General features: G+C 30.9%; 1 protein-coding gene across 4 annotated transcripts in view; it reads right to left on the reverse strand.

Annotated features, from left to right (window-relative positions):
* Nucleotides 1–4,997: 4,997 nt before the first annotated feature.
* Nucleotides 4,998–14,174, reverse strand: part of LOC106463150 (sodium/glucose cotransporter 4-like) — a 38,243-nt gene continuing 29,066 nt past the window's right edge. For all 4 annotated transcript variants that reach the window (XM_022390573.1, XM_022390574.1, XM_022390575.1 and 1 more), the window contains exons 13-16: nt 8,247–8,415; nt 7,788–8,009; nt 7,024–7,231; nt 4,998–5,899 (exon numbers count right to left, since the gene is read on the reverse strand). In XM_022390573.1, coding sequence (XP_022246281.1) covers nt 5,685–5,899; nt 7,024–7,231; nt 7,788–8,009; nt 8,247–8,415 — 814 coding nt within the window. In that variant the 3' untranslated portion in view covers nt 4,998–5,684. The remainder of the gene's footprint in view (nt 5,900–7,023; nt 7,232–7,787; nt 8,010–8,246; nt 8,416–14,174) is intronic.

Consider the following 14,174-nt stretch of genomic DNA (forward strand, 5'->3'; position numbering starts at 1 on the left):
ATTATGATTTAATTAATTAAATATCGAATTAATGATTAATCATCGACATGTTGAGTCATGGCCACTTGTCATGGCTGCCTAGAAACACTTTTTGTACTTTGTGGTACTATTATATAATCATCCATTATGCCGCCTGTCATGGTGGCCTAGCAATGCGACCCTACTACACCCTTCTGGTGGCAACTTTTGGAACTTCGAAACTATGACATCATCGTCTTTGACGGTTTTCCCTCCCCTCCCTGAGGCAGCCAATCAGCGCGTGTATCCAGAGTGAGGGGTTAACTACTCACACTTTTTATCTTTGATCTTACCCCTATCTATCTGCTGGTGATTCACACCTTAACTTGGTGAAACAAGGAAATTATGTATTGAGATGCACAATTTGGTAAAGCATTACTCAACACTATAAACGTTCTTGCTTATGCATAATTTCAACCCATTTTAGAAATTGATCAAACTAGAAACATCGTTACTGATATATAATAAGTACTGAACCCTATAGAGATTTATTCTATACTCTAACAAGATTTGTGTACATAAAATAATAATGATCAGCTACCTAACTGTGCAGATAAACACCTGTACCTCGTCAACTTGGATCCAAGTTATAAACATATATCCAAACAAACGTTATTATCTAAATCTTAAACTCATGAAGATATTTGTTATACGTTTGTTCATAACTTTGTTACAAGGCTATTTAATGTCAAAATGCCTTTACTAGATATGCCTTTTATGTAGATCAAATATCAAAATCATTATTATACAAAGATTAATAGATGTTTTTCAAATTGAAAATAGTGTCAAAGTGATTTACATTAACCGGTTTATGTAGGAGATATTAATCTTCTTAAATGATAATACTTTAATAGCCTTAATTATAGATCACGAGATGAAACAAAACGAATCTCCCGAAAATTACTCATTTTTATGCATTCAATCCTTTTTGATAGAGAAAATCAGATAGCTCTTGAATAAATTCACTACAGATTCAACAGGAGTTAATTTTTTAAAGTTATGTATGTTTAGTTTACTAGTTTTGTCTTGAAACACATCTAACATATTGTTTTTATCCACTTTAGTAAGAGTAGCCCTTAGATATAACCAGATACGTTCATCATAATCTAACATCATGCATACATAAGCAGCTTGTCTGGGATCATCAATTTTGCAAGACTAACAATTCCCCTTTCAAGTTGTTTGTATGACATGGAATATATGTTCAGTATAAACTTCTAATAACAATGTTATGAATAATGCAATTAAATGTAGTTTTTGAATCAGTTTGTTTTATTTGATTTAAATATGAATCGATAAAACAAACCTGTAACCAATCTTATTCAGATTGTTTTCAAATTATAAGACTGAATATAGAATTATTAACATAATATTGGGTTATTAACACAATAGACGTTTCATCACTGGATTTCATATGCATAGCCCTAGTCACTAATGGTATCAGGCATTTAAATTCTTACCCTTCAACATTAATAAATGTTACACTTTCTTGGGTGGGATATAATGTGACATTTCCATACTTATTATATTGACGAATATGTATCTTCACTTCAATATTAAAAGGATCAATCAAAATATACCAGTAATGTCCCAGTTGATATGTGTGAGAATATTTAGATGGTTCGTCTCTCTTGAAGAATCACGTTATTGCATCATGTGTGAGTGGGGAAGTTTACTAGATGTCTGTTAAAGAAAATAGTAATGAAATTGAAACATTTATTAGTCATAATTAATATAGTTATTTGTTAACAATAAGAATGGAATATGTATAAAACAACAGAAATAATAGTGAAGAGAACATAATATTTTTTTAACAAAGCTTAATCTTACCATTGTGTTTTCTATAATGTAAAAGATATATGAAGTTAATTCTCTCTTGGACTAGTTGTAGACAAAATGAATGTAAGTTTTTATTGACGTCTTTTTATATATCTTCCAAGTTATAGTTGACAACATCATATCCTGTTTTTACTCTATAGTTAGTTTCCCTATTGTTGTCACATACAAAACTGATGTTTCTTCAAGGTTAAACTATGTTTAATGACCCACATTCTTTTTAAACTATAATTATCTTCAATTTCTGTCAAAAACTGGTGTCACATTATGAGAATATGCCATTACCTACTATAACTATATACAGCTGATTCATGCAAAACTCAAATTATGTAATAATTATTCTCAATAATTGGCATCATGTCATGAGAATTTGTGATTACATACTATAATTAAATATGACTGATTCATGTGACCTATAATTATTGTCAATAATTGGAAATTTAAACAATAATTTTATGAAATTATTGTCAATAACTATAACTGGCGTAATTATCTGTTATTTATTTAATCTATAATTATACTATAATTGGTTGTTATGGTTAATTAACTGTTCCACCCAACTTATACCCTCTGGAAGTGACGTCACTTCCGTTACCAGAGTCCCACAATAACTACTGATGTCAAACTAGCCACCAACCTAGGAGTAGTAGTTAAGAGTTGAGTGCTTAAATCCACAACGTACTACGAGTCGTACAAAATGGCAAAAAATATTGTTATAGTAGAAATAGACCAGGATATATTTCTACAAGACTCCCAAACTCTACCATTTTATTTAATAATTACAAAGTGATATTAAACAGAACTAAAACCCCTTATCTTAATATGTCTTAAGCCTCCATCCTCCTTCCTTTACCTTTAGAATTTGTTCAAGTGTAAGCCGGGTGAGTTCACACAAGCCCAGCTACCTGAAGTTGGTTTCCATCCTGGTATGCTGAACAAATGCGCAAATATTTTGAAGTTAGTTACTTATAAACCAAGGATGACCTTAAATAACTAGCCTCTAGGTTCTCCACAAAATGGTTTCGATGATGGAGGGTTTACTTTTTAATATATTTTCATCTATATATATATAGATACACAGACGAAATGTGTATTTGTTTGCAGCCAAACTCCTCCGAGCCTATTGGGCCAATCTCAACCAAAATGTGTATGTAGGTTTAGAGTGTTCAAGAGTGGGATCACTTCAAAATCTTTATTTATCGGTACTAGTAAAGCAAACTGCAAATGTTGTTTATAAATAAGCTTTGTTATATTTTTAAAATTTTTAGATAAAGTTTATGTTCAAGTTATTACTTTTAAATATATGATGCTGTGAAACTTACATTATTTCAATTATGTTTATACATTCCCCGTCAATTGTCAATTGACGGCTATTTCCGCTTGTATTTATTTTAAAAAGTGGGATTTTTTTTTCAATGAGAGTCTTTAACAATTACTTTTCCATTTATTTAACAATAATTAAACATTATCTCTAAAATAATTACAAATTTTTAAAAATTATTTTAATTGAGAGATAATTCCTTTTAGCAGTATATATGGAACAACACTACCTGTTCATTAAAAATAATACAACTATATTTTTACACTGATGCTTACTGAATTTAAAGTTTGGGATAATTATTTCTGTATCTACAAATATGTCAAGTAGATCATTAATAACCTTGATTTAGTCTCTCAGATCTATTTTTGTATATATTGTATTAAAATCATAAGTAATAATAGAGTTGGCTGTTTTAAAGTTAATAGTTAATCACTCCAAAAACGAAATTTGCTCTTAATGATCCAAAAATAGTGGTCCTATTCATTTGATAATAGTGACTATTTTTTCAAATAAAACATAGAATGTTATTGAGTATAATTCAACAGATTTAGCAATTTAAGTGTTTGTAATAAAGCCGAATTTAACAGGTGTTTTATGCAAATTCAAATTGCATATAAAAGTGGTAAGTTAGAACAAACAGAATCTGTATTTATATTTCGTTTTTAAGTTACGTTTTATAAATGTATTTGTTGTATTGATTTCATTAGTTAAAATTCGTGCATATAAACCAAAATTATAAACAGCTTTATCAATAGGGGTATATAATAATTTTTTTTTGGATTTCCCTTATCTTATTTTTAAATATATTGAAAGAAATATATATCTTATATCTAGTAAGTTTTTAATCGAATTTTTATGAAATTAATAAAAAAAATAGTTTCCATTTAGATAAGAAACACGGGGGATAATGAGATTTTTTATTGATTTTGATAATATAACCATCAATATTTTAAGGTTGTTTAATTCTACTTTAAGGTTATATCTAAATATTAAGAATTACTGCCTTCCCACAACTGGCTGCAGACAACGAAAGGTAGTAGGAGTTGAGAGTTGTGGTTTCAAGCACTCAACTCCTAAACCTTAACTGATTCTTCTTAGTTGCCAGCTAGTTTGACATCGGCGCTAAACATAGTCTACTAGATGGAATATCTCCACGCATATGGGTGCCATGACCACAGATATTATCTATTATGACTTATAGATGACAACGAGGAATGGTAATAGAAGAATAAGTTTTGATGTTGTAGTCTCATTATAATGTTTTTATTTTGTATTAGGTTCATTATGTTTTATATTAATCTACTTAATAGCATTATAATTATTGATAAAACACATGTAGATAAACATCGGTATTCTGTGTCATCCCGCCATATACTCCATAGCTCCAATGTTTTTGTTTTGTACTAAGTTCATTACTGTTTTATATTAATCTACTTAATAGCATTAGAATTACTGATATAAACACATGTAGATAAGCAATGGTATTCTGTTTCATCCCGCCATATACTCCAACGCTCTAATATAACGTATGGGAAGCCATTTTTCTTTGATTTGAGTGTAACTAAACTTACACTTTTGTACTGTTTAAACGCTGAGTTTTGAATATAGTAGGAATTTCTCGAAGACTCGAACTCTTCTCGAGTTCGAGGCTCATGGGCACCAGGGGTGTTCAGAAAGAAGTTAAAAATAAAAGAAAATAAATAAAAGTAAAAAAGGGATAAAATAAAAAATGATTATATATATGTATATATTTAAAAAAACTTTAAACGCTATTGAATTGGGGGACTACATATATGTAATAAACATTCAAAACACGTAAAACTAGTCAAAAACGTTTATTGGTGTCACTTTTGAGTAATAGCATACTCAGTTTTCCTTTAAAGCTAATTACATGAATATCAATGCTTATAGTGTTTAAAATAATTTCGAGTAATATTTATTACTCGTTGTTACACTTATAAAGTTTATTTTTCATTAATTCAAAACTAATCTATACATCCTAAATCGGCCAAAACTCATGGGATGTTATTGTGCATACGGCCGAAAACATCGATAAATCGACGATAGGTTTTTGTTTCTTGAGCATAAATTTATGGTATTGATCATTTCTAGTCAGTTAGCTATGTAGAATGAGATTCGATAATATACAAGTGCCTTAGTTTTAGTTCTGATCGATGATGTTAGCATACTTTTGACCAGGAGTTACTGACGGCTATATCAGAATTATATTATTAGGTACATTAATAGGAATATATCGTTACAATGCTATTTTGATTAATGTAAACGGAAATTTTAGGAACTATTTACAATGTAACTGAGAGAACGTCTTTTAAGACAAATAATAGCAAAAAACAAAACAAAAAACATTTGATGAATAGTTGGTATTAAATTCACTTTTAATCTAAACAAAGATAAATTTAGAGCTTGAAATATCACTTTGAGAATCAAATGTATGAAGTTAACCACTCTAACAATACTTTCTAAATATTAAATTTTAACTTGTCGAAAATCAAGCAAAGAATGTATATAAAAATACTCCCACACAAAATAGTACGATTCCGTTAACATTACAAACTTTCTGCCACAGACAGCGTTCCAATAAGAATTTTTCAGCTTCCACGATTTGCTCTTGCGGAGATAAATGCCAAGATTTTGTTTCAGTGGGTTCGCGGTTTAGATTGACGCCACACATGAATATAACGACCCGTTTCCACCAAGGTAAACCTATTAAAACGATACAATATGGATCATACACAATGAGGTATTATTGTTTGTGCTATTCTTTTATGTAATTGCTGTCAAATTGTTACTTTCATTAGAATATTTGTATAGACACTACAAGTAAATCATATACGTAAATATCCTTTAAATAAAAATTAAGTAACTGTTCTTATTATTAAATTAATAATGCGCTTTTTACTTTTTAGTAAAAGTTTACAGGATACCAGAGTTCATTAATAAAACATGTAAGGCACTTCAAATTACTTATACAATATTATAAAAACTTATTCAAACAGGTATCTTAACTTTTAATAAAAAAATAGCGTCCTCATTTCTTACAGTTTCAGATTTATTTAAGAAATATATAAATATCCATTTTGGTATTAATTGTTATTCGGTTTTGTAACTAATAATATATAAAAATAATACAAATACAAGTTGATGAGCAGCTTCTCATACCACGAAACAGTTTATTATTGGCGCTTTTGGAAGATACGTGAAGCTTCTGACGAGATAGTAGAACATTCTTTCATTATACATGTCTATGTTAAGTAACATTTGTGAATATAAAATATATTTACATTATTTTTCACCATTTTTCTGTAAATTAAACTTATTTAAAGAAATATCTAAAAATTTTACATTACGAATTGTAATTTATTTTTAGTAAACGTTTAAATTAACATAAAAATATATTTGTCTATATAAATGTTCTGAAAACCAAAAGCTCATTACTTTTATTACAGATGAAATCAAGAAGGAATAAATTATTACGTAAACATCGGCAAGAAAAGTATCAGAAAAAGTTGCGCACTTTATTAAGTCGACCCATCTATGGCAAACCAAGCTGAATTACGATATTATGGTAAATGTAGTATTTAACCACCATCAACTAAAATATCTATGATAAAAAAGGTTTTTCTATAGTGAAGTAATTCTTACCTCCAAAAAATTTAGCACACAATATAATGAGCTTACACTCAGAAAAGAAGAATATATATATATATATATATATATATATATATATAGTGTTAAAAGAGTTTTTCATTTGTAAGTTAGTCATGTGGTGTGTTTCCCCCTTTTATGAAATTGCATTAATATTGTTTTGTTTTTTTTATGAAACTTACCAGATTTTGAAGTTCCTCCTGGTCCACTTTGGAACTCCTTGTGGCTTGAGAATTTCATTTCAGTAGTTTCCAGGCTTATAGGAGTATCTTGCTTTTCTTCAGTGATATGTGGACCTTGTAAGCCAGACTGAGACAATGAAATGATTGACAAGTTGATATCAGCTCGAACTTGAGTGCTGCGTCGAGTACCAAAGGTCAAACCATACAACTAGAAAAAAGGTACAACTAAAATCAACAAGGCCTCCAAGAGTCTTGCGAGGATGTTATACTAGTACGAAATTCAAAATGTGCATTAAATATATATTATTTGGGAAACAAATTTAATTTTGAATAATTTAAGTTTGAGTGTTAAAATATTTTGTATATTCATCCTTGTGTTAGTTGTCTGCGTTTCCAAAAATAAGATGCATTTAATCTTTTTTACTTCCTAAAAGTTAATAAAATTATTGATAACAAGAGGAAATTGCACCAACAACATGCAATGGAAATAAAGTATTTTAAAACCATTGCCATTGTCATAGTACTGGCCTTGATTAGATCACTGGCCGCATCATCCAGTGTTCTTATTTATCACACAATGCATACTGAATATTGTAAAGCCATTGAAGTGCTTACAAATAACCGAATGTTCGTACTATTTTTTCATTTCATCTGTATGCAATGCATAGTCCATAATTACAGAAGATGTTCTACATATACATGGACGAATATGTAAGACAGATGAACACTAGATGAGAACAAAAAAAAGCATCAATACTACTTACGTATTTTTTGTCGATAGGTTTTGTTAAAAGACTGACAGTAGTAGCAGTAACGGCTGAAACTACAAACAAGATGATGGCAAAATGTAGATAATGAATCTTTGAGACAAAGAATGGGCGTAAATCTGGCTTGCCATCGCCACAAGGTGGTGGAATAAAGAAGAAATCCATGATAAAACGAGCCATACCCAAGATAAATCCAGCCATTAATCCAGAGAAAGCTCCCTAAAATTATAGGTAATAATTATATATATCAACTTCAATTCAATAGCTAAATCTTATGTTATTTTCAGTATTGAAATCATAGGCTTGAGAGTTCTCCCTTATAAAAATTATCCAACATTTTAAATATTCGTTTCTTTATCAGTATAGTTACAAATATTTTGTTACCGTATTCGAGAACATAATAAACCAATGTACTTTAAGTTATTATGTGAAAACAATAATGAAATATAATATTACAATTTCGTTTATCCTTTCCCACAACAGAGCAAGAATAAATATAGCACAGACTGGTGGAGACAAGTAGCTGGAGACGCTTTGTGTGTAGTGGAACAGCTGACTGCCATGAGCTTGTTCAACTATCGGGATCCAAGCAATGCTGATCGCCATGTGGACTATGATGAAGACTCTCAGAAAGCAAAAACACAATAAATTAAAACACAATGCAGAAATAAACACGATTTTGTTCGTGTAAGGTGATAAAATGTAGAATAAATGGTATACCTAATTTTGCCACTATCTATCTAACACCATATAAAGTGAAACTCGCATAAAATGGCGCACATAAATCTGCAATTGACATTTCCATTGAAACATACAAGTTATAGATATGTTGGTGTGCACAATGTGAACATAATATGAAATCGTTGACCGATAGGTTTTCCATCTCGAAACTACACAATTACATATTTCTATCCACTAAACTTTATAAGAATACAAGAACATGCAGCTTACTTTTAAATCACAAGTTAGTGACTAAAACTACTGTATTTTGTATGTAAGGTAATTTGTCAAAAATATAATTACTAAGTTTGATTCAATAAAGTAAAAAATAAAGATATACACAAAAGTTTGAAATGACTTTCTTATATGATGATTTTGGTTTCCCTTGATCTTTTCTTCCAATGGATCAATATTAAATTTAATTACATTTAATATTTTAATCGTTTAGGCTTATGATGCCAAAATTAGTATCCATACTCTAAGTTTACCTGGTTGAGATGTTAAAGGGCTATGCAGTTGTTATGGTGAATTTTCTATTATACAATTTGGATCTTATATTTATCCTGTTATTCATTCATGATTTTCTCTTCACCTTCCTTTCTGTGATCTTTTTAGTATCACAAAAAGTATTAAAAGTCTTTGTTTATGAAAAAAAAACTCTTCAAAAAATGTTAAAATGTTGTATAGTTTCGTTCGTCGCCTTTATTAATGCGTAGCATGACCATCTATCCATAACAATTAAAACTTATCTAACCTTGAGATGGTTTCTCTTACTTAACAGGTTAAAGTGGACTTCTTTTGTTGTACTCAAGAACACTTGTAGAGTTTTTCTTTACATTATTAAGGCAGTGTTAAATAGCATTGAGGTAGTATATTGAATAATTAGGTTATATAATTTGATATTGCATGCGTCACAACAATAGTTTCTGTCTCAGTAAAACTAATCTTGTTAACCTATCACTCAAGAATTACCAAAATCTAATGGTACATAGTCTTTCATAACACAGCTCCATAAGTTAATTCTCTAGAGCATTGCAGGTTAGCTCTAACTTTAGAAAGCACTTATGGTCTATCTTTCGGAGTTTATATTCTGAATAATTTCAAATGCACATCTGCTTCGTGTTGGGTTGTCTGCAACAAGTTCGTTTATTTTGTGTGATGTTACGCGCAATACATATTCATTCGTTTATCGTATGTGATAGTAAATTCCGCAAAATATAGTTTTACATACTTTTATAAAATGTTTTATACAGTGCTGAAAATAATATATCACTGGAAGTCTTGTTGCGGGATTAGCTTCTTCTTATGAAACACACTATTAATTTGATCTACAAGCAGAGACCCGCAAAACATTTGTGGTCAAATTACTATCTTCGTGGCAAAGGTACTTCTTCAAAAAACTTCGATAAGCTTTTAATATGTTGTTGTACAAAGTGTCTACCAAAGTAAGCTTTAAATATGTTGTACAAAGTGTCTACGAAAGTATACTTACACCTGTCTTCTATTTACATCTGTTGAAATAATACTTGGTTTTTGTCTGTACTTTATTATAATAGATTACAAAATAACACTTTTAACGTATACACTGTTTGTGCCTTTCGTTTTTCTTATTTACATTAACAATATATAAAGGAACATAATTAGTACATTTGTATGATGACTTTAAACTATCGGGTATTTCCAACTGTAATTAGAATGTTGAGGTACTACAGAATGACTTGGATCAACTGGTAAGTTGATCACAAACTTAGCAAATGACCTTTCATTGTAGTGAATTCAACGTGATATTTCCTGGGCAGCACAAAAATATATTATAGCCCTATATTAAAGTTGCACTGAAGGATTGGGCACGTAACCTAGTGATAGATGGAAGGTGCAATAGATTAAGTGATGTTATGTGTTAACGACGTATGCGAGTATTCAGTTAAATGTATACATAACTAAATCTATATTTGTGTACATGAACTGAGACATCACCAAAAATGTATACATATGAACCGAGACACCACTTTTTGTGATGAGTATTTGTGGAAGAAGTAATTGTATCTACTACTTGGAATACTGTAGAAGCCCAATTATTGACACAAAAACTGTTATTACGTATGTTAATGTCAGATATTTGCAAGAGATGGAGCTAGGTACGACTCCCATTAAAAACTTTTAAACATAAACGTAGCCCCTTACCCATCTTATTTTGAACATCTCAGCTTCCTCCACTTTCAATATTTCTCTATCTCCTATGAATTTAAAGTTATTATAAGTTGGGCCAATGGTTTAATGTGGATGGAAACTCATTCAACAGCGTAAATGAAAGAAAAGATCTTAGCATAGTAGTGAAAGATCACTCAAGCCATCATGGGTGTGTAATGCTTGTAGTAGTAGTTTTTAAGATACTTTTATTTTCCTAACAAAGGGTATCAGGTTATGAATGAGTTATCATCGGCAGTGCATTACGGAAATTTAAGCAGGGAATCGAACAATTTCAGCAAAAGAAAAGGGTAATTTAAACTTATTTCTTCTTCATCCATCGTTGTCCTTTATGTTATCCTATTTTATTATTCAGACTAGTTATATAAAATGACAATTACGATCGCTATCTTGTGATGTCGATGATTAAGTGTATTTGACAGAATGTTCAGTATTTTAACGGATTACACTCAATTACTTCAATTGTAGTTATACTTTCAGTAAGTTAGGATCACCGTGGTTATAATTTATACTAGATTAGATATTATATAAAAAGTAAAGACAATAATGTCATGACAATATTCTTCAACAAGTCATTACAAAGATTGTTACAGGTAATTCAGGGCATATTTTAAGTGATAAAACTTATATAGGAATATGACTTATGTAGTTGCTTATTATTATATGCAGCAAAACCACTTTGTGAAATATTTTATTTGGCTAGTCATATGATTGAACGTTTTCAAGCGAATATATATATATCAATATGGCAAATTATTTGAAAATACGATTTCGTGAAAGATAACATGGCAGTATTTAGATAAATATTCGTCAATAGTATTGGAAAGATCACGGTTGCATTAACTGATAAACTAAACGACCATAAAGTTATTCTCCTTCATTCTTTATCCAGCCCATGAAATCCTGATAAGGAATTGGCCACAGTAAGACTTACACCATTTACTACATTAAAAGTATAATTAGCATACTCAGTCTTTTCAATATTTGTGCTCTTTTATTTGTTTTACCATTTAATATTTTCTAAGAGTCTTAAACCAGTGGTTTCAATATACAGTTCTAGTAATTAAAAAATGATAACACTATAAATTTAAACTAAAATACAATTATGTATATCTTACTACCGTGAGTGATTAACTAAAAATTTGTTTTTCAACATAAGGGAGCTTTGGATTATTAGTCATAACTAAAGAAAGATAAATGGCTTTATGAAATAAAGATTTTTTTTTTATTAAAACCGATGCTAAACGAACAGTTTGGAAATTAATATAATAGAGAGTTAGAAGAAAATATGGCATTAAATCAAGTTTGTTTCATGATTCTTACAAAACTAATCATGCTTACAAGAATAATTCATGAACTCTAAAGATCATTCAAATGTCAATCAATAATTTAAAGTTACAGGCAGATAAAACATGACAGAAAAATTGACAAGCAGGGTATTTAACTGATTGTTATAAGAATTACACAGAAAGAATGGTTTATATATTCAACTGAATACTTTTCAAACTTGCACAAAATCAGACAGTGTTTGGATAAACTCATATCTAAACATAATTGTCACAGCTTATTAAGTTTCCAAAACTCTTAAGGTCAATCTCAAGAGTGAAATATGTAAATTTATTAATTCTGAAAACAAGTAAATTATATGCGTAAATTTATATAACGCGCTATTTCTTCGATCCAATAATCCTCTGTTTAATATCAAACAATGTATTGGTATTGTTGTAAGCTATGTTTTTAATAGTTAAATTTATTTTTTATTCTTTCTAACAGTGTCTAGAATTTACACATCTCAATTATCTAAGCTTGAAAAAGAAATTATAATAATATAAACACACCTATTAGTTAGTCAGTTAGCTAGTGAGCGAGTCTGTTACAACAATTGTAAGTCAAGGCTTGGGGGATTTAGTTGTCCACGACACTAACACTACAGTCAGCATTTAACCAACACGTAGGGTTGGCTATGTGGCTTTGAGAATTATTTACACCTTAGTACAATTGGACAACAATCTACTAACAGCAAACTAACTTCACAAAGGCAGAATTACTTCTCTTCCAATTATGGGCAGATTTATCGTATTTCTGCTTGTATTATTCTTTTTTATACTTGCATACTAAGTTTATCAAACAATTAAAATTACTCATTTCTACTATAAATACAGATAAAATACTTCTCACCTACACTATCCTTCCAAAAGTCATGGGACACGGGTAATTATGAATAAAACATGTCTTTTATCCTTTGTCCTTAATGACTGCTTCAATTTGTCGTGGAAGACTGTCTACTAATTTCTGGTAGAAAGCTGGTGGTATCGTGCTAAACTTCTTTAAAGCATTAGTAAGCTCCACTACTCAAGAGGACCGTCTTGGTCTTACCCTAATTCTGCGTTCCAGTTCATCCCAAAGATGTTCAATCAGGTTGATGTCGGAACTCGATCTGGCCACTGCAATATTCCGATGTTATTCTCTTCAAACCATGCGTTCACAATCCTTGCTTTGTGACATGGAGCATTATCATGTTGGAAGGTGTAAGGACCGGTACCATAAAACTGCCACAATGTAGAACACGCAGAATTGTTCAGAACATCAATGTAGGATTCAGCCTTCATGGATCCATGCACTGCGACCAGTGGATCTAGTCCATACCACGAGAAGCACCCCCAGACCGTGATACCGCCACCTCCAAACTTCACTGTTGAGACAACACACTCAAGTAATAAGCGTTCTCCAGGCATCCTCCATACACAAACACATCCATCAGACTGGAAAAGCGTGTCAATCGATGGTTTGCATTTGTTTTTGTTATCAACGGCTTGTGGAGTGCAGCTCTTCCGTGAAAATTCATGGCATGCAGCTCTCGACGTGTCATGGAAACACTTATAGGATTGCCTGTGACTGCTCGCATCTCCAAACACATATGCTCTAAGGTCTGACGGCGAGATGAGATAACCAGCCTTCTCAAGGTGCGTCGGCCAGTATTTTACGCCTACCTGGTTGTTTCTTGGGCTCATTGCCACCTTTGGGCTTCCATTTCTTCAGCACGTTGCCAATTAAAGACTTGGGAATGTTTAATTGTTGCGCAATAGCATGTACTGACATTTTCTTCAAATGACATCCAACTATCCTTCCCCTCTAAAACTCTATTACCTCTTTTCGTGTACTCATCGTTCGGCGTACAAGGTCGTAATGACTTCCGAGCGAACCACTGATCACCTTTATAAGCCAAAATATTTGCATATTTCTTCGTCAAACTTATTTTCCTGCTATCAGAGATGTGTCCCAATACTTTTGGTAGGATAGCGTATTTCACCATTACTTGATTAAATGTCACAGCATCTGATAAAAACGACCTGAAAATGGGTATGCTGCTTACAGATATGGAACATATACACCTGGAAAAAAGTTAAGCACCCCCAAATATTTTTCAGGATTGCTTATTGAAAATAAGGTTTAATT

Source organism: Limulus polyphemus, unplaced genomic scaffold, assembly GCF_000517525.1.
Source record: "Limulus polyphemus unplaced genomic scaffold, Limulus_polyphemus-2.1.2 Scaffold1336, whole genome shotgun sequence".
Taxonomy (NCBI): Eukaryota; Metazoa; Arthropoda; class Merostomata; order Xiphosura; family Limulidae; genus Limulus; species Limulus polyphemus.